The sequence below is a fragment of the Colius striatus genome, chromosome 12 (genome assembly GCF_028858725.1).
Source record: "Colius striatus isolate bColStr4 chromosome 12, bColStr4.1.hap1, whole genome shotgun sequence".
NCBI lineage: Eukaryota > Metazoa > Chordata > Aves > Coliiformes > Coliidae > Colius > Colius striatus.
The window spans coordinates 2,012,896-2,033,274 of NC_084770.1; the positions used below are offsets into that span (position 1 = coordinate 2,012,896).

The window sequence follows — 20,379 nt, forward strand, 5'->3', positions numbered from 1 at the left end:
AACTATGTAGGCCTACTTCTTTTCTGCCAGCAGTTTGTGGAATTAGCATGCTTTTTTTTTTCCTGAAGAGCATGATTTGCCATTTTACGAGTTTCATTACTATGAAATCCTTTGGCAATGTTGGCTGCCAGATTTAATTCTAGCTGTTCTAAATAATTCTGTCACCAGCAAGCCTTGTCTGCTCCATTATTATGCTTTCTTTCAAGGCATTTATATATACTGTCTAGCATATCTGTCAAAACCAATGGTTAGAATGATCTATTGATAGGTTCATTCCAGTCTTGAGAACTGACCGTTTTTGCTATCTTTGCTTTTCCTATCTTTTCATCTGAAAGTTCTTTTATTATTACATATCAACTTATTCTAAAACTAAGGTGATGGAGATCATTATAGGCTTTTGAAAATATGTATGTGTTTCATAAATGTATGACTTCCAGCTTTTTATTGATGCCTGATGGGAGCTCCAAGCGGCTTGAGAAGCATTAATTCACAAAAACAACATGAACCCTAGAATAGACCCACCAGTGGCACATCACTTTCCAGGCTGGCACAACAATCACTTTTCTTTGAATCACTCATGGATCCTTTGTTTTTCCCTTTTTGTTTTTCTGATGCTCAGGATAGTTTAAGCAAGTAGCAACTTCTCACCCATGGTTGGAGCTTAGGAATTTAATAGGTTTTCTTTTCAGTAGACATTAAGTTTCGATCACGTTTTACTACAAGAATATGCTTTTTTGCAGCAGCTGCAAGGGGAAACAACTGGGCTGTCATTGACAAATGATTGTTCTCTTTGTAGAAGTTTCTGTCAGTCTTCAATTTGTTTCTTCCCATACCTCTAGTAAGGGAATCATTACCTTCACTCTTCTAGATCAAAAACCATTTTGGTTTTTGGAAGAGATGAAGCACTAGATGTGTACATCAATATAAATTTCTTCATCTCTTTCAGAACTTTAAATTGTTAAATGTAATATGGAATGACTCACTGTGCAAATGAACAGTTATCCTTGAGTTCCAGTATTGGAAATTACAAGTATCTGATACTGAAATTCCACCGTGACATGCAGTCAGCCCTATTTGTAACCTTTACTGATGCTCCTTATAGCATTTGTCATGGTCAATATTACTGATTGAAATCAGTTTCCATTTCAGTAAACTTCAAGAGGTTTCACTGAGGTTTCCACACCTCAATGGCATGGCAAGACATCTTCCTTTAGGCTCAGTTTGGTTATGAAAGTCCAGCAGAAACACTACAGTGAATTTTTTGAGTGCTAGTAAGAAAAAAGTGTTATCCTGCATATTGTTACGTTGCATAAACCAGGACTAGACAGATTGCTGGGTTTTGTGTTATAGAGGAGGTGAAATTCCAAGTGCTTTAGTAGAGATCCCTTTGAATGTCCCTCTTTCTGGCTCAGCTAAGGACTCTTGTGTTTTGTATGTACATGCCATCGTTGAACACATAATGAGCAGACAGTAGGAACTGTAGGTGGCAGTCAGGCATTGGGAGGAGAGAGCACAAAAGGGCGGTAAGGACCAGGAAAGGTCTGTAAGGACCAAAGTTTCCTCCACCACAGAACTTAGATTTCATTGTGAATTTTCTCAGCTTTAGCATCACATTGCAATAAAAAACATGTCTGCCCTCAAGTATCTGCTCATGATGCCAAGTAACATTTTACTTCTTGTCTTTTTCTCTGTGAATCTGTTCTACTCACACGTTTCTCATAGCTCCAGGCTCATATTGTGGCTAACACAGTTCTCTGCAATGGCTTTTCAGATCTTTATCTAATTCAAACAAATGGCTGGGAAGGATATTTTGCAAAATTAACATCTGAATATTCAGGAAAAGGAGCTTGTCTTAAATGAAAGAGTAACAAAATATATTCTGGTATGTGAATTGATAAGTACAAGGTCAATTAAAAAGCTGGACTGCAGCAAGAGAGTACACTGTTCCTGTGTATACTGTGTACCAGGGAATGGTAAGGAGTTAACATTGCAGGGAGGTTTCAGAGGACACATTGGAACATATTTTGGGAACTGACAGCTAGTTTTCTTTAACAGTTGCCTGTGATTCTGTTTGAAGTCTTAATTGCGTGAGGCTCTACTTTTTTTTTCCCTTTGGAATTCTTGCTGATTCATTCAGTAGGAGTTCATGGTCTAAAGCTGTTCTAAGGATGAATTAGGGCTGTTTCTTTAAGGCTGATACTGGTTTTTGAATACTGCTTCATTGGTGGCAGAAGCAACAGGAAGAACTGGGAAATAAATCGATGAAAAGGTCTTGTATTCTTGCATGTGCTGGAAAAGGTGAAATTTAGCAAAGTATTTAGGTGAACTTAAGTATTTAGGTTGACTTCTGCCTGTAGTGAAGTGTTCCAGTTTTCAAGCACATAAATCAATAGAAAATTAGGAGCCCTGATGGGATTTAGGAGTCTCAGCATCTATTTGGATGCACTTGAGCTCTCCCAGTACTGCTTCCATTTAGATGAATGATTAATGCCTATTGATTCCGATGAGGTAAGATCTACTTCATTGTTCCTGTGCGATCACGAGCAAGCCACAGAAAGTCAACTCTTTTACTGGCCCTGAGTAATTCCTGGGTAGTTTCAGGCAACAGTCATTTGGGAACAGTGAATGAAGTGTTACAGAAGTGTACCATGACCCAAGCTGAGCAGTGAGAAATCATGTGCTATTTATGGCTTGACTTCAGTCTTTGTTTAACATCTTCCATACAGAGATTTGTCACTGACACCTCCAAGACAATTCCACCATGTAGAAGTGAGTTATTTCTTATGATCTAAATGGTAAGTGGGGAGAAAGGTATAGAAAATGCACAGTGAATGACATCAAGGGAAAGAAATATTGCCCATCCAGCAATTCTGTAATCATCATCCATCCTTGCAAGATCTTTATTAAACTTGCCGTGCCTTGACAATTTCAACAGTCAAGATTACTTCCCAGCGCTCTGATCCCAACCATCATCTTTCAGCTAATGCAAAAGAGAACATTTGCCTTTTTCATATCATACTTTCCAGGGCAAATCTTCTGGTGTCTTAATGAGATGCCTTTATAAATCTTTCTTCTGGTTACTGTTTCTCCTGTTTGTGTGGTTGGGAAATACTGATCAATCACCACAAATTTAATGCCCCACGATTAATCCTTTTTTGGCAGGAGACTGTGGGCTTATTTTATAACTAATGACTTCAGTGTTGAGCTGCAATTTCCCCACCAGTTTTCTCACAGCTTACTCAGTTTGGGCACATGGAAAGAATGAGGCATGACACTGAGTTGATAAGCACTGTTTGTCTTAATGCTTGCTGACATGTCCTTATCAATGTTGAGCTCTTCTCCAGTCTGACATCCCTAGGACATGTCCAAAGTGTGTTTCTTCCTCTGCATGCCCCTACCTGGTAACGAGAAAGAACTGGACCATTGTTTCTTAGGAAGGGATGTGTAGAATCCACACCTGCCTTACCTGTAACACTTCTCAATAGCGATGAGTAGAAGTCCTGAAGTGCCCAGCACATAGCTGATGCTGTCTCAGTTTTATCATGGAAGGTAAACAGCATGATTCAAGGGAAGCTGCCTGTGGTCTGTAGTGCTACGTTTGCCTCCTTTCCCTGTGGCCAAGGTCGGGGCAGGTTCCATGTGTCTGTTGCACAGTGTGTGCAGTTTGTTGTCTGATGGTAACACGCAGGGTGTGTGCATGCAGGAGCAGCCATCAGCTTTCTCTGGGCACTGCAGCTGCACTTGCAGAATTGTTGCAGCAGTGCTTTGAGCAGTCACCTCCTGAAACTCGTTTCCGGAGAGAAAAAATATACCTGACTGTGAAGGAACATGCAGAAGATTGCTGAAGTGTCTGAGCCACTGAGTAATAGTGACTCTAGCGTAATTGCATTCAGTATCTTCACAGATAAATGATACACAGAATGACAACAGAATGATGGAAAGTAGAAGGGAGATTTGAAGTGACAGAACTACATTAACAAGGAATTTTAGTTACGGCACTTCTTGTGGTGAAGTAACGTGGTTCTGTGTTACAAGGAAACTCACTCAGGTTGTTGGCAGAAGCCACAAATGGGTAGGAATAAAATTAGAAACAGGGCTATAAAAACACAATAACAAAAGTCAGTAGATTACTTTTGCAGTGAGGATTGTATTACAAACGAGAAGAGCAATAAATGACCACATGCAGTGAGGGAAAGACGTATTAGGGCAGTTGAGGTGTCCACTCTTCAATACACTGACATGTACTGTGAAACTGCTGCACTCACTCAAGAGAAATCTTTCATATTGGAGGGAAACATTGAAATGCAGCTGCACGTACACATGATTTGAAAGCTGATAAAGCTGTAATCTAGTAGCATTCTCTTGGGTTTCTTGTTTTATAGTACTATGTTGCATTGCTGATTGTTTATCAATAACATGGAGATTACTATGCACAAACTTCAATCCCTGTTGTTACAACTGAGGTTCACAGCGTTACTTAGTATGAAATGCATAACAAGGACATATCTTTTCATGAGGGAACAAAACCAATTAAAGAAATCAATGTTTATATTGTGTTTTAAAACAGCACCCCTACCAAGATACCCAGGGTTGCTGTGCTGTAACTGTGTTTGCATATTTTCTAGTTCATATATTTCTACTACTTTTTCTTTTCAAGGAATAAAATATCAGAATGAAAGCTTTGTTACAATATTTAATATACTTCAGTTCTCTTTCTCTTTTGTACAGGGGTTAATACTTTTAGCTGTTACGTTGCTTCTCTTGGGGTTTGAATTTTTGGAGCCGTGCAGTGGATCGTTAATCCAATTGAACTATTTGCAAAAGCAGGGGGACTTTACTCTTTGTAATGCTAATGATGTTGGGATGGATTTTGTAGCTCTGTGGTTTGCTTAATTTTTCTGCATTTCCTCCATTAACAAAAGAAGATTCTGAAGTGGCAAAAGAGAAAATCCTGTATCAGCAAAAAAAATAACATTCTCTTTGTTGACTTCTGTTACATGACTGGATGTTTGGGCAATGTCTATTGGCAAAGGCAATAACATGTAAAATATTTTGTTTAGGGGGACTGATTTCAGAGTCAAGTCACAAGAGTTTTCATTTAGTGCTGTTGTGTTGTTCTATTTTCAATTTTGGTCACTTTGTTCAATTTACAAGGAGAAGTTAATGCTGTCAACTTCACCGTTCAGGTAATCGGGCAGAATGTCATCATCCAAATGCAGGAATAATGGGTGCAGTTGCTGCTCTTGATCCTGAGCTGGCTCACATTTTGACTGAGCCCTTTGGAGACTGTTGGTTTTGGGGAAGACTTGCTGACAGTGGCACTACATCATGCAATTGTGATGTAGTCTGCAGGGGCTGTAGGCTCCGTTCACACAATGCTGCACCTCAGTCACTAAGCTGTGCTGGTCCTGAGCTGAGCACTTTGAAAACCACTCCTGTGCCTCCCTGTGGAGATCATGGTATATCTATAATCTAGGTGAACCAGCATAAAAAGAGGAGAATTACTAGTAGTGGCAGTGGAACTGAAAGATGGTAATTTTAGTTTGCATGCTAAATTAAAACCACTTGGCAAGTGCAGACATGGCGGGAGTCCTGCATTGCCATCAATCCTGGATCACTCTTGCTCACTTGTAAACTGTGAAAAGAAAGGAAATTTTACCAACCCCTCATCTGACAGCACTATATGGGACAGAAGACTTTTTTCCCCCACTTCTTCAAGAGACAGTCTCGTTCAGTGCGTTCTTGTTATTGTTACATTATATATTCTTTCATATTTATTCTGGAGCTGTAAATTTAGCAGCAGAAGGACACTGATGTTTTGATGCCATAAAAAATGGGTTAATTTCTTTTGTTCATTACATTACAGGTACTGTAAGAATTGAAATGTTCAGGAACATGCAAAATGCAGAAATCATAAGGAAAATGACAGAAGAATTTGATGAGGTATAGTATACAAATAGTTCTTTAAACATTAGGAGATATGTTATGGAATACTCTGTTTTAAAATGAATGTGCAGTGGGCAGTAACCAGTGGATAAGCAGTGTCTCAGTGTGAGAAATTGCACTGCCAAGCAAAGCAGTGATTTAAACAATTGGATGAGGAATAACAAACCCAAGTGAGCTTTAGGAAAGACAAATAATGGGAAAACTAAAAAGTCCTCTTTGCTCCTCTTGGCAAGTGAGTATTCTGACTTGAGTAGGCCCTGGGTGCTGAAATACTGCTACTGAAAAGTTCATCAGTTAGCCAATGTGAGAGCTCACATGTACTATCACACAAAAGCATGGAGCAATCTGATGGCTGGTGCTGTGAGAGAGCCTGGCCATGTCTGACTCTGCAAGAACCACTTTGAGTCCGTGATTGCCCTGGTCGACCCTTGTATGTCATTCTATGGCTTTGAGGATGTCTTTGTGTTTTGGGTGTCAGAGGTTAATAAGAGGAGGCAGTAAGAACTGTGTCCCACTAAAATTGGTGGTGGCATCCTGGATTTTGGAGTTCACTTCTTGGTACTACCATCATTCAACAAACAGATTCCTGTGCCAGGGCTGCAGGCCTTGGCATCTGCAGCATTCTGCTCCATTTTCTGTGTTCTCATTAACGTTCTGTTCATTTGAAATGGCAATTTAAACCTAACAGTAACTTTATGTGAGAGTTAACATTTTGGAAGAGTATTACAGAACAAAAAGATCTGAGTATCATAGTTGTAGCAAGTGTGTTACAATTCAGATTGGGGATCTTCTGTCAAAATAAAAATGTTCCTAATGCTGAATGCTTTTGAGCTTTGAGATTTTTCAAACTCTTTGATTTTTCATGTATAAAATCTTAAATATTCTGATTTTTAAGTGAGGAAAACAAATGCTGGAACATGAGTTTTCTGTAGGACAGCAGTGGTTCTGTGATTCAAAAAAATAAAGCAATACAAGTGAACACTGCTCATTTTAAGGATTTTATTCTGCTGGATTTCCTTCTTGTTCATGGCCTGGAACAATGAAATGTTTAAATATGTGCTTAACTAACTCTAGTCATGTTGTTATACTCAGGTAGTCACTCAGGGCGTTTGTATACAGGTGCATCAGGCTACAGCAAATAAAATGTAGGTGTTCAGTGGTGAATAAAAGGTTTCTATCAATCCAGGCTACTTTCTTACTGAAACAGTTTTGCATTTTAAAATGTCACTCAATCCGAGTTAATAATTTGAAAACAGTATTGGGTATTGAATAAATTCTATCCCTGTTGTACAAAATGGAATGGCACAGGCACTCTCCAAAAGCCAGGGAACACTGGTTTTGCCCAGGGGAGGATTGTCCCACACTTGACAGAGGAAAATATGTTTCAAAAAACCCTTTTCAAAAACTGCAAAAGCTTTTTCTCAAAGGAAGAAAAAACTCTCTTGCTTATGCACAATGTGAATATACCTGTAGCCAACCTCTCCCAAAGCATTACAGTTGCTGGTCCATAACCTTACATTCCCCATTACCTAAAACTTTTCTGAACATCTGCAGTTCTGACAAAGTTTCTGTTCTAGCTTCTGCCTTAACACTTGGATGGATTTCTGGGAGAACTTGTGAGGTTTAGTACAAAAACATGAAATTATTAGTCTTACACCACAACCCAGTGAATGTTTTGATGTCAGGGATAAACTCATACCCTGTTAGCAATGGGAAATGTTTTAGAATTTAGTGCAGACTTCACCCCATGTTCATCTGGCAGATGATCACAGCACAGTAAGTTTGTAACTGTTATATGCCCCATTTGTTCATATTGCTAATCATGATATTTCAGGTTGGTCTGTGCCTAAAAGGATGTCATAGTCACAAGAACATAAGCTTGTAAAACAAGAGCAGCTTATTTAGTGTTCAGGGTAAAGTACATAATGAAACAAGCAAACACAATCTCTCAGTCTTCAGCAAGAAGATTTTACAATTGCTGTGGGCATTGGCACTCTGCTTTGTGCCCAACATTCACAACAACAGTCATTTGTTGCTGGGAGAGCTGTTGGTTACAGATACCATTTGCCAGTGACAGTCCTTAGATGAAAGGTGACTCAAGCTAAATTCACCAAAGCAGCAGGATCCTTCCTGACCCTTTTTTTTCTTGCTGGGGAAAGATGGAGACAACTGAGGCAAATCTGCTTCTTGCCTCCACTCAGCAATGCCGTTGGATGTGCTCACTGGCTCCATGCAGACTGACTAGACTGCTTGTTTGAGCCCCTCCTGGCATGGGGTTTATTATTTTAAGGCTATAGGAAGCAGTGAAAGAAAGGGAGCCAGGAGGAGACCAGTGGTGGCTGGACCAGGTATTCATACCTGATTTTATTAAAACTCAACCATTTTCTGCACAGCCGAGGAACAGCCCTCAATTTGTCATTGTAAATCCTGCTGTTGCCATTGTACCTGTAGCACCTCTTCCCTGTACCCCAGGACTCCCAGTGTCTGTCTGCTCTGTGTCATCCTGAGACAAATCAGTTGCCTAGGGTTCTTGTCACCACAACACTTCCCTTGCCCTGCTGTGCTCTCATGTCCTTAAATCCCTTGTCAGTCCTTGAGAAGGTAATGATCTGATTGTGGGGGAGTGAAAACAATAATGAGGGTCTTGTCAAAATAATGAGGCCAGTCTACCCACCCAACCTACCTTTACTGTCAGCTTCAGACTAGCCATTTTCATTTCTACAAGCCTGGAGCTGAGGGAAATAAACGTACAAGTGTAGTATTAACTAGAACAAAGCCTTGTGTTATCTGTTCATTAGCACAGTATGCTGCCCAGAAAGTATTTTGTCACCACTGAAAATATGGAGGTTTCCTCTTTCTTTACTTTTCCAAGATCATCACGTCATTCTGTCAGTGACACAGTAATCAGATGGCTGCTGGTCCCAGTTGCTGCATTCATGTGTTGTTTTTGTTATTTAAAGAAGCACAAGGAGAACTTTGTTCCCTGTTGAGGTGAGGGAGCACTGGCAGGGGCTGCCCAGATGGGCTGTGGAGTCTCCTTCTCTGAGATCATTCCAAACCCACCTGGATGAGTCCCTGTGTGCCCTGCTCTAGGTGGTGCTGCTCTGGCAGGGGGTTGCACTGGATGAGCTTTCCAGGTTCATTCCAACTCTTAAGATTCTGTGATTCAAAAAAAGAAATCCAATGAAGTGGCTTGACTGTAAATTTATTCTTGACGACGATGAGATGTTCTTGGTGCAAACTCCTCATGCTTCTTGAAAGGATGGTCTAGTGTGCAGTTGTATGGACTTCCGTTAGTCTGGAGGTTGTTTGTGAAACTAAGACTTAAGTGTAGAGATGAAAAGGGAGTTTGGCATGTTTGTATGGAGTTACTGTCAGGAAACATTGAAGGTAAAGTTTCAGCATTTTAATTTTTGTCTTAAATTGAAACAAGACTACTGCAGGGCTTGTATTTGCATGGCAAGCCAGGGCACTTTAATGCTCTTGTTAGTGAATATCAGCAGACATCAACAAAGAACACTTTGAAACACAGAGCACAGCTGTGACACTGCTGCATATTTTAGGTGTTTTCTGTCTGGATTTCTACCTCAAAACACTTAATTTAATTCACAGAAGTTCTGAGGGCTTCCAGCTACAATTAAACGTGATGGAGATATCTTTATGTCGGGAGCTTTACAGCTCTCTGAAATGTGTTTTTAAACCAAAGCTCCTCTATCTCTCAGATTGGGCATTCAAAGTTAGAGGTAAAAATGCTGCTCATTAAGATGATTATCATTCAGCATTTCAGTGAATGGGACAGAAAGGTCATGAAGAGTGCCCTGTAATTTCGTCTTTTTCTAACATCTGTACACTTGCCTTTGCAATTCCAATCATTATTTTAGTATGATTAAAACATGTGTGATTTGGTTAAATTTGACAGGGCTTTTTGCTGAAGGGGAATGTTGTTTATGAAGTTTAGGTAAAAGATTATTTCATGACAGCTCCTTTACATGTGTGTAACTGAGTTTACATGGTTCAGTCTGGCCTATAAGACAAGTTCTGAGACAACAGAAGTGCTTGTTCTTCATAAAAACACTGAATAAATATGTACAAGTGGATTTAACTTTGATACTACTGACTTCATGTCTTTGGGGAGAGACTGGAAGTTGGGGTGTACAAAGCTGTACGGGGCACAACAACCTGGAGTAAAATTTCCATTATTTCTATTAGAATGCAGGTTTTACCGCTAGAAAAGGGTGTTTTTTTTAAAGATTTCATTAAAAAGAGCCATATTGACTTTCTGAAAAGATCTCAATTGTAAAATTGAGTGAGGCAAAGTTTGTGAGAAGGGGCGTTTAGAATATTAACACAGGATTTAAGTGGGGATGGAGAATGACACAAACCTTCAATCACACAAGCATTTCTTCAGACTTTAACCTTAAATGCTTTGAAATATTTCTTGCTCATCCTCTCCCTCCCCTTCTTAACCCAAGACACAAGAAGAATTGCATCTTGGTGCATATTTTGGACTATACAGAGCTAATATTGCAAGTCTAGAACACTTACAGAATAACATGCTGGTTTTATTTGTTATTCTCCGTTGGCTTGAAGAAAATAGTGTTTAGATTAAAAAAACATGGACCATGATGTCTAGAATATCATCAAAAGAAATCAAATGGGGGAGATTTTTAATCCTATTCTAATCTTCTTGTTCTTCAGGACAGTGGTGATTATCCACTTACCATGCCTGGGCCACAGTGGAAGAAGTTTCGATCCAACTTCTGCGAGTTCATTGGCGTGCTCATTCGACAGTGTCAATATAGCATCATTTATGATGAGTACATGATGGACACAGTCATCTCTCTTCTGACTGGTTTGTCAGATTCCCAGGTCCGGGCTTTCAGGCACACCAGTACATTAGCTGGTAAGTAAGCTAGCATAGTGAAGAGTTTCTTTCAAAGCAGTAGCTGCTTTTGAGAGTTGCTCCTAATTTTCATTAGGGCTGAATTAGCACTGGAAACTCTGGAAAGCTTGATCAAATCTAAGTACCATAAGTATAACTATACTTAAAACACACTTTTTTTGTTTGAGCAGTTTCATCTTAGAGATTCTAGTGAATCCTCTGAATCAAAAGTGACATGCTTATGTCTTGTATGTCGCTATTAGTTGTTTGTTTGTTGTATAGAATGTCTTCATAACTTTCTGTCTTAGAGTACAAATTTATTCTGAGGATGTGTCAGGAAAATTGTGTTATCAAAGAATTTCAGTGCACTGAAAATAAAATCTCTGCCTTCACTCCTGAGAAGCATTAAGTTTAGGAGCACTGAGCCATAGCTGGTAGGTTTCACTGTCTTCTACCTCCTGCCACATTGCACACCTACCTGTATCTGAGGAAAGCACTGAGTGTATCATTAGACAGAAACAGGCTTTCCGTGAGTGTATTTCATCTGACCTAAGTGAGATGATTGCCATAAGATGGAGGAATTGCTCTCTAGAAATAACAGTTTTTCTCCAATTACAAAGCAATAACAGGGTGGCCAGGATGGATGTGGGTGTCTAAAGCTCATTACATGCTCATCCCTTTCAGAAACAGTTCATAGACCATGCCAAATATTTGAGGCCTTTCTAGGAGATATTTGGCATAATCTGAATATTTCTACTGGTCATGTTTGTTACTGACTTAGCTATTCTTTCCACAGTCTGCCTCTCACAACTTTGTCCAGATTTCCAAGTGTAATACCCACCATCCAACTAATCCCATCAGAGTTTGTTTAAAACTTCATCTCTTGCTGTGAATCTCAGTAAAAGGCAAATTTCCAGTGGTACTGAAAAACCAACTCCCGATTTGATTAGACTTTAATTTGAAAACTGAAAACCAAAACCTTCACTTCACAGTGACTGAACTCTTTTGGAAACCTATCCCCTTGCTTTCTTCCCCTTACTCAGTAACAGGATGATAAAAACATGAATTATGCAGGTGCAAGTTTCCAGGTTTAGAGTTTCCATGTTCAGTGTTGAAAGGTGAACACTACTTGAGCTGCAGGTAACCTTCTGGAAATCTGTGCCCATTGTTTAAAAGGAGATGGAAACTGTATTCCTTTCCAGCTGATACTGTCATCAGTTCCAGGTGGTTTTGATTTGCTCTTTGCTTAGACTGTGGTTGGTTATTTCACAGGAGAGGGATGATGGGGTGAGGTATGCACTCTGCTTTCTTTTCCTGATGGGTTCATCAGTGTGTAGGACAGATGTTTGGGAAACACAAGAGGCTTGATGGAAAAGACAGAAAGGAACATTGTACATTAGAGATAGTACACAAGTGTGTGGAAGAAATAGTTGCTATTATGAATTCTGTAATCCATTTGGAACGAGTTATGTTGCTAAAAACTTCAAGCAAGGACAAGCAAATGCTAAAGCCAAGGTTCATCGCAATTAGCTTCAGTTATATAAGCCATTTCTGACTTCTTGAGTTAGAAACACATGTATCTAGGAAATACATTAGAAAAGGAGCTGCCAAAGCTCTCCAGCATTTTCCAGTGATAATACATGCTGTTTGCTTGTTGGTTTTAACAAGCTTGAGAGCTTCACTCTGCAAATTTCCTTCAAGCTTTTTGCACATTTAATGACGTTGCTGACTTGCAGAGCAGAGGTCAGCAGGATGATGTGCAGTTTTGACAAAGGTTATAACCCCCTGCTTTTATAGCATTTGATGTATTCTTGAAGGCGTGTTTTTGAAGTCTTTGTTCTCAGTTTTCCTCTTGCTAGCCAATTTGAATGAGAGATGATTCACTACAGCAAGAAACTTAAGGCAAGGATGTACAAGTGGGTGTTTCTGGAGTTTCTGGAGTTAGTTGCTTTTCTAACTTGAAGACAATGCTGCATATGTAGTCAGAGCAGATGTGATGATTTCTTAACATTATTTTGCTGATTTTTTCAGTAAAATGTGATACTCAATGTAACCACAGAGAACATGGAAAAGACCCTTATTAATGTCTTTGTAAACATAAATTAAGACAGAAAAATATATATTAAAAATACTATATCCAGCATGTGTGAAAATGCATATACAGGGGTACACAAAGTTTAATCATACTTTTATACAACTTTAGAGCAATATCAGTCTTACTTTCAGAGAAACAGTGCTTGTAGATTGAGTAATGCTCAGAAGCTATTGGTTAAGAGTTACCCTCAGTATGGAGGAGTCTGTAGTGATGCTTACTGATTCTGCATAACGTAACTCACTCCACAGTAACTAGCTCATGGCGTACGCTGATCCTGCAGATTCACATCTTTGCTCACTGATGTGATGTGCTCAGGACTTGCAGGATTTTCTGGAGAAGATCACAAAGAGCATTGCCTGGAGCTCAGTACATTATCTATATCCTCTCTTTTCTGATCTTTACGTTGGCCAAGTGACCTGAGCATTGCTTGGGTGGGAAGTGCCTTTCCAGATGGCTTTGTGTCAGGGTCGAGTTGATTATTTTCTGTGACTATGGGTCTACTGAGGTAATATTTTTGAATTCTGACCACAGGTAAAGAGTTATATTCTGTCTTCTGCCTTTGCAGCTATGAAGCTTATGACTGCTCTTGTGAATGTTGCCTTAAACCTGAGCATTCATCAGGATAATACACAGAGGCAGTATGAAGCTGAGAGAAACAAAATGATTGGCAAAAGAGCTAATGAAAGATTGGAGCTGCTGCTTCAGAAAAGAAAAGAGGCAAGTGAAAAGATGAATTTTTGTTTTCCTGGTTCATGTGCTGTCCCTCCAACAGAAGATCCAGGGTGGTTTGTGACTTGAGTAGTGGTAAACAAGAGATGAGTTCTGCGGTCAGTTTGTGTGACCTTTGTAAATCTTGCATTAACACGTGCAGTTGAGTTTGTGTGCTGTTCTGCACACACGGGATAATTTCTGTTCTCAGGCTTGTGTATATGACCAGGCAGGAAGAAAATGAGTCTCAGGTTGTAAGCAGTAACTGATTATGCAAAAAGATTTTGAAGAGATGACCACATGTAGTCCCTCACTGCACTGCCCACTTCTCCCTTTGATCACTGCAACCGTTACCTAGTGTCTCATTAGTACTTCTTTTTCTATCTGCTGGAGTGGGGACTATAGCACCTGGTCTCAGGGAGAAGAAGCTAGGGAGATGTAAAAGTTGCTTTTAGTAAGTACCACTCTGGCATTAGATGAACAAAATCATTAGAAGGCTGCTGTAATCATCCCTAAATAAAGTATTACATCCCAGGGAATTCAGTTTGAGAGTCATACTTAAAAGAAATTTAAAGACGACAAGTAGAAAATGAGCACATACACACCCAAACAGCCATAATCTGTAATGCTGCCATGTAAAAATCATAAGATGATTTTAAAAATGAAGTGTATGTGACTTAGATTAAAATGTATTATTTTTAATACCTTGGCTTTGAATATATTTCCTCCACCACTCTTTTACTTTGTAGCAAGTTAGGGATATCTGGGTGCTATACATTTATGTGCTTCAGATTCTTTTAGGTATAACTTGGGCTCAAAATTGCTTGACCTGATAGGCTTTGTCTGGGCTTAATTACAGTTATGTATTTTTATTTTTAATTTACCCCTATAGTCTGTAACACAGTTTTATTTGGTTTCCATAACTCTTAAAAAGCATGCATTAAAGTGCAAGGCAAGCACAATCTCTCCTACACAAACTGAGTGAAATGCTTTCAATTAAATAATAAATTCAATGTCGGCCTTAAAGCATTTTAAAAAGCAAAATTGGTTTGTTATAATAGCTGCAGTGCAGTTTCTATTCCAAAGTTGTTGATTGTTGCTTTGAATTCCCTCAGAAGGGTAAAGTCACTAATGGCAGTGATGAGAACCTGAGTTAGTATCTCTCTGTCTCTGGACATCCCCTATACTCGTTCCTTCAGCTCTTCTTTTCAAAGTCTCTTGGAGATGCAATATTTGATTACTCTGGAGAGGCTTTGAATTGACTAGAAGAGACTTTGAAACCCTGAAAGAAGTAGGAGCATTTGGCTAACTTTAACTTTTGATATAGTTGTGTTCAGTCTCCCTTGAATTAGTGCTCACTAAAACTGATGAAAGTAATGCATAGGAGTAAGGCAGAGAGAACTGATGGTGACTGAGGATGTCCTCAGATACATGGTGGTAAGCATGGTAAAGGGTTCTGTACAGAACAGATCTAGTAGGTTTAGATGACATAATGGCTTTGTATATGAATTCCCAACATAATTGCCCATGTTTAAATATATTGAATTTAAAATAGTCTTCTGTGCTGGCATTTCCTTAGTTGACACTTCTGATGTAGTGCCATCATAATCAGCTCTCAGAGGCACATACATGGGCATGTGTTTATCTTCATGAGGTTGGCACACTAAGTGTGGCAAATGAGCCTGAAGTAGAAGAGATGGAACGCACTGAAGTGTTTAGTTCTTGTGTCATCTTTTACATGTCTAATGTGAGAACAACATGTTCTTGTCTGTTCTTGTCAATGAGATTTTCAACCAAACTGGATGATTTATGTAACAATCTGACACAAAACAGGGAAGATTTGGTTTAATAGTAATGCAAATTTGATGTTTGTCATACATGTGTTTTTGAGCTCCTCAAAATGCTTGCAGAGTCAAGAAGAAAGTGTTTCCCTTTATTTTACTTAGGTTTAAGGGGGATAAGAGCAGAAATCCCAAGACAAGAGCTCTCTCAAAGTGCCTGAAGTTAAGCATTCAAATTCAAGTATGTGATCTAGAAAAGCTGAGAGTGAAAAATGCATTTAAAATTTTGGAGAAAATCCCCATTTTTCAAGGAATTGTTAATTCATTAGTGAAACAGATACATTTGAGAATTGCATCTTTTAAACATTAGAACACAAAAGTAAAAGGCATCTCACGTGGACCTGCTGAATCTTTGATTCTGCTTCTCCACCTGCTCTGCCCATGTCAGTGATATAGCTGATAACCTACCATGTTTATAGTAAGCTGTAAATTCCCTGTAGAACCACCAGAAAAAGAGAGAGGAAGCCATCTGTACAGAGCTGCTCAACTTCTCATTCAAAGAGATGTGGAAGTACACTTGTCTTCAGCACCTTAACCTTCTCATGGCTTGTAAAGTTCAGTCTCTCCTACCTCTCTTCTGAGGTTTTCACATTAGCCATTCATACCCATCTGGGAGCTTCCCCTTTCCCTTTCAGGGCCTCATTAGTTTTTCAGAAGGCCTCTTGAGGCTTCTTAGTTCATTCCCATTCTCATTTTACTCCACAGAGTGTCCTAGGTTGTCTGTAGCCCCCTGTTTCTGTGGATGTTTGCTTGCCTATAGGCTGTGAAGTCAAGCAATTGAATGCATAGAAACTCACGCTCCTGTTTGGGTTGTGTGTTCTTAACAAGCGTTTAGTCTGTGCATATTTGGGTTGAGCTGATACTGAAAGTAGTGCTTTTCCCAGAAGCCATGTGTAAATGTGCTTGTTCTGTGCACCAGCCCTTTGGTATACACAGAGCTGGTGTGCACACAGCTTTTCTCTTTGTACATAATCCCTTTTCTTATGAAATGAATTAATTTGACAGGTGTTTGACAATTTATTCAAGAACCCTCAGTGCCTTGGTTTCACCATATGCAAAATGGAGACAGCACCTGCTTACATTTTAGGAAACTGGAAGACTTCATTTACTGGGTTTTGCAAGCTACTTGAGATCTTATCTAGAAGACACTAGAAATATTTATAAACACGACTTGAAAAATGTAGAGCCTTGGGTGAAATGTTTATGAGCTCACGCTTTGCAGGGAGTCAAAACAGCTTGACACATTTCTGCCTCTGGCTTTAAAATGCTTTATCTGTTAAATATATATGCCCATAATTAAATGGGGTTTATTTTATGCACATGAGCACCCTGTACGAGGCTCTGTTGTGGTTTTCATACAGAAATGTGGGAAAATTGACATTCACACCTGTTGTGTTCTGCTTTGGCATTAAGGATCACCTTGATGGAAGAGTGATGGGTTTCAGTTTAGAGACGGTTCTGAGCCAAAAGCTGATTGAATAAAACTGACATCATCCTATTTAACAAAGCTGCATTTCGGTGTAATTAAGTCATCCTGATTTAGTCTGTACAAAAGCTGACATTATGAGAATACTTCAGTTAATTTCAACATGTTCCTTCAGGATGTGTTGACGTGTTCATTGACTTTAGGCTTCCCATAGTACTTGCAAAATGTAGCTGTGTTGCTCAGGAAATATTTTTTGGTAAAAAAATACTCTTATTAACAAAAACATGCTCATAACTCCTTTTGCATTTGAGTTTGGTTTTTGTTTGGGTTTGGGTTGGGTTTTTTCCACTCTGGGGCCTGGATATCAGGTGTAGTCCAATGCCAAACATCCATCCTCTGATTCTGGAAAACTACCTGGTTCAGAAGCTTGGTTGCCACAGGTACTGAAGTTAAAGCAACTAACACTCACCCTGAGTTCTGAGACTATCTTTAAGTATTTGCCTTAAATAGGATGCTGAATTTTTCAGAGGAGATTCCTGATCTGTAACCACCCTAATTTTCTGCAGCTGTCACTCACTGTTCTGTTTTAAGTATCAGTAAAGGACTGCAGACATTACTGAACTCATGGTCTCTATTCCTTTAAATTCCAGTAGCAAAAAAATGGTGATGACTACATCAAAGGACTCATCTGAAACTAAATTAATTGATCTTTATATAGAACGTTACCTTTCTTCTATGAAGTCACTGCGTATATAGATATTCGTGCCGGAAAAGCAGCAAATGGGGAGTCTACTAATATACCTTCAATTAAGTGCTCTTCCATGCTCTTCTAATGTTTCCCAGTAAGGAATTGTAGAGTATTAAATTATAATAAGCAGTCATATTTTGTTTTGTTTTTTACAGCTACAAGAAAACCAAGATGAAATCGAAAATATGATGAACTCTATTTTTAAGGGTATATTTGTTCATAGATACCGGTAAGGAAATGCATGCTACGTGCTACAGTAGATTCTGCTACCAAAGTGTAGTCATAAGCAATGTTAAGGCAAGTCTTGGTGTTGATTTTTGTTCTGATGTAATATTCTAGATGCCATAAAAGGAGTGTCAAAGCCCCTGAAGTTGTGGAAGAAAATAGAAGTGTTAATTAAGCAGTAGAACCATACACACAACTTTAATGCAGTAAAACAGCTTCAAAAAGGTTTGGGAGACAGGGAAATTGAACCTTTGTGTTTTGAAAAGAAAAGTTGGCCAAGCTGAGAGTATAAACATGACACATCTTAGGAATATGTCTCAGAGCAGGCATAGTTTGGTCCAATTGACAATAATCTGTTATGGTAGAGCTGTACCATTTCATGTCCCTTGACTGGGAATTTGAGTTTCCATCTCAAAGAGCACCAAAGGCAAGTGAGTGACTCTCATTTCTGTCTTTCTTAAAAGATGTTCTCATAGACTTTTCTCCCAACCCTTTGACAGAAACATGATTTTTTTCTGTTCCTATCCAGTTTGAATGTTGAGTAATACCATGTAGTTCTGGTTGTCTTAAGCAACAATTTCAGTGGAAGCAAACATGCAATAGGAGTGTAGTGGGACAGAAGTCTTGGAGCAGTTACTGCTCTGATAGTTGTCTCTTGCCTTGAGTGTTTTCCTTTGACACTGATAATGCTTCAAGGATTTAAGCATCCATTTCAGTGCAGATCAGACAGGTTATCTTCAAGTGCTTTCAGTTTTGGTCTTGATGAACCTAAATGAATTTGTGATCAAACAGATTGAGAGAACCCAGGAACTGCAACAGGCAACCACTCCAGCAAGATCCTGAGGAACATGCTGGTCTCCATCTGGCCTCCCAATTCTGTTATAGACTCTGTATTTTCAGAGTCCTAAATACTTTTGACCTTAATCAAAATACTTGAGTGTAATTTAGTATGAAATATATATTAAAGTGTCACTTTTTACAATTGTTGTTCTGAAATAACTTATAAAACATGTTTCCTGATACCATTGCTATGATTTGTCCCAAGCTTCATGGGCCTACCTTGTCAATGCAAACTTCTAAGAAGAACCAGTGAATATCTTACCTGGTCCCCTTTTGTCACATCTCTTTGTGAAGTTGCATCGTGGGGCCTTTTTAGTAAGATATCCAGCTGTGGATAGTTGGCTATTTCCTGCTCACCATACAGACATCACTTCGCAGTTTGTGCTGAATAGGTGATTACAAACATTAAGACACAAAATATATTTAGATCCAGCATTAGTTTTGGTTTCTTTGCTGGACTAGTTTCTTTCCTTCTAGAGTCTTCATTCTAGAAACCTGCAATCTAACTTCACTGACTTATGATAATTAGTAATGCATCAATTATTCCAACAGTGCTTCCAGTGCTGGTGTGATGAGTGTTTAGAAGTTCTTGTGGCATCCCCAAACAGCGTATATCTTTGAAAATCTAACCAGTTCATAGTAACTATGACAAGAAGCTAAAATATACATAAATGTGTAAAAAATACCAGAAAAATGTTGTAGTTTAATAACAATGTGGTTTAACTGACCATGAGGTATAAAGGCTCTTTGACTGTATTGTGTTTGATACAACATTATACAGACGTGGGATCTGTGTTAGTGATCCCTTACTGGTATTACAATTACCTGAAGGGTGATAGTGGAGTGGGAAATTGGGGTGTCAAAAGCTTTCTACCATTGCAGCAACTTGAGTCTGTTTGCTAGTCTCACATACCTTAGGCATGAGAATTTCCCATTTCCAATTATACCCAAAACGTTGCATTTTTATTAAGTTATATTATCATTATTATATTGTAATTAGTGTCATAGCTTTATTCTTTTTGGGGGGTTTTTTGAGTGTTTTTTAATTATGAATAGCAGTTTGTCTGTGGTGTCTAGGGAGCTCTGAGAAGCTTTAGAGTCAAGGATCAGGTTTTTACCACGTGCCTGGGGAAGCTTGAATGCAATTTTACAGTAAAGATAATTTTCCCCCATTTTCGGCTGTCTGTGCTGCTTGATTAAATAGCTGTTGACACTCGGGTTCTTGTGAGGATTACCATTGAATCCTTTCAAAATGCTTCACAGTTAGTAAATTTATAAGGTGGTGAAATAGCCTACTTGGATGTGAGGACTCAGGCTGTCATCCCTGGTGGAAGTGTCTTTGTGGCTACTTGTGTTGCTCCTCTTTTTTTTCTGGATTCATACTTACAGATCCTTTAGCTGGTTCTGTAAGTTTTGCAGTTGGATTCCTTCCAGCTATATTTTGTTTTAAAAATAGTTTAAAATTAATTCCATATAAGAGAACTGCTAATCTAGTTTAGTGTTAAGTAATATACAATTAGACATACATATAACTTGTTGTCTTTGTAGCTGCATTCCCCATAATGAATGCAGTTTTTATAGTGCAAACCTTTGAATATACTACTTTAGCACATTCATCCTTACAGTGTCTAAAACCTGTTTAAGAAATCCCTGGTGGGAACAGCTTAT

General features: G+C 38.9%; 1 protein-coding gene across 4 annotated transcripts in view; it reads left to right on the forward strand.

The window, feature by feature from the left end:
- The window catches only part of STAG1 (STAG1 cohesin complex component), a 164,062-nt gene that overhangs the window by 83,878 nt on the left and 59,805 nt on the right, over positions 1-20,379 (forward strand). For all 4 annotated transcript variants that reach the window (XM_062005897.1, XM_062005894.1, XM_062005898.1 and 1 more), the window contains exons 6-9: positions 5,867-5,943; positions 10,645-10,849; positions 13,489-13,640; positions 17,802-17,875. In XM_062005897.1, the coding sequence (XP_061861881.1) occupies positions 5,867-5,943; positions 10,645-10,849; positions 13,489-13,640; positions 17,802-17,875 (508 nt within the window). The remainder of the gene's footprint in view (positions 1-5,866; positions 5,944-10,644; positions 10,850-13,488; positions 13,641-17,801; positions 17,876-20,379) is intronic.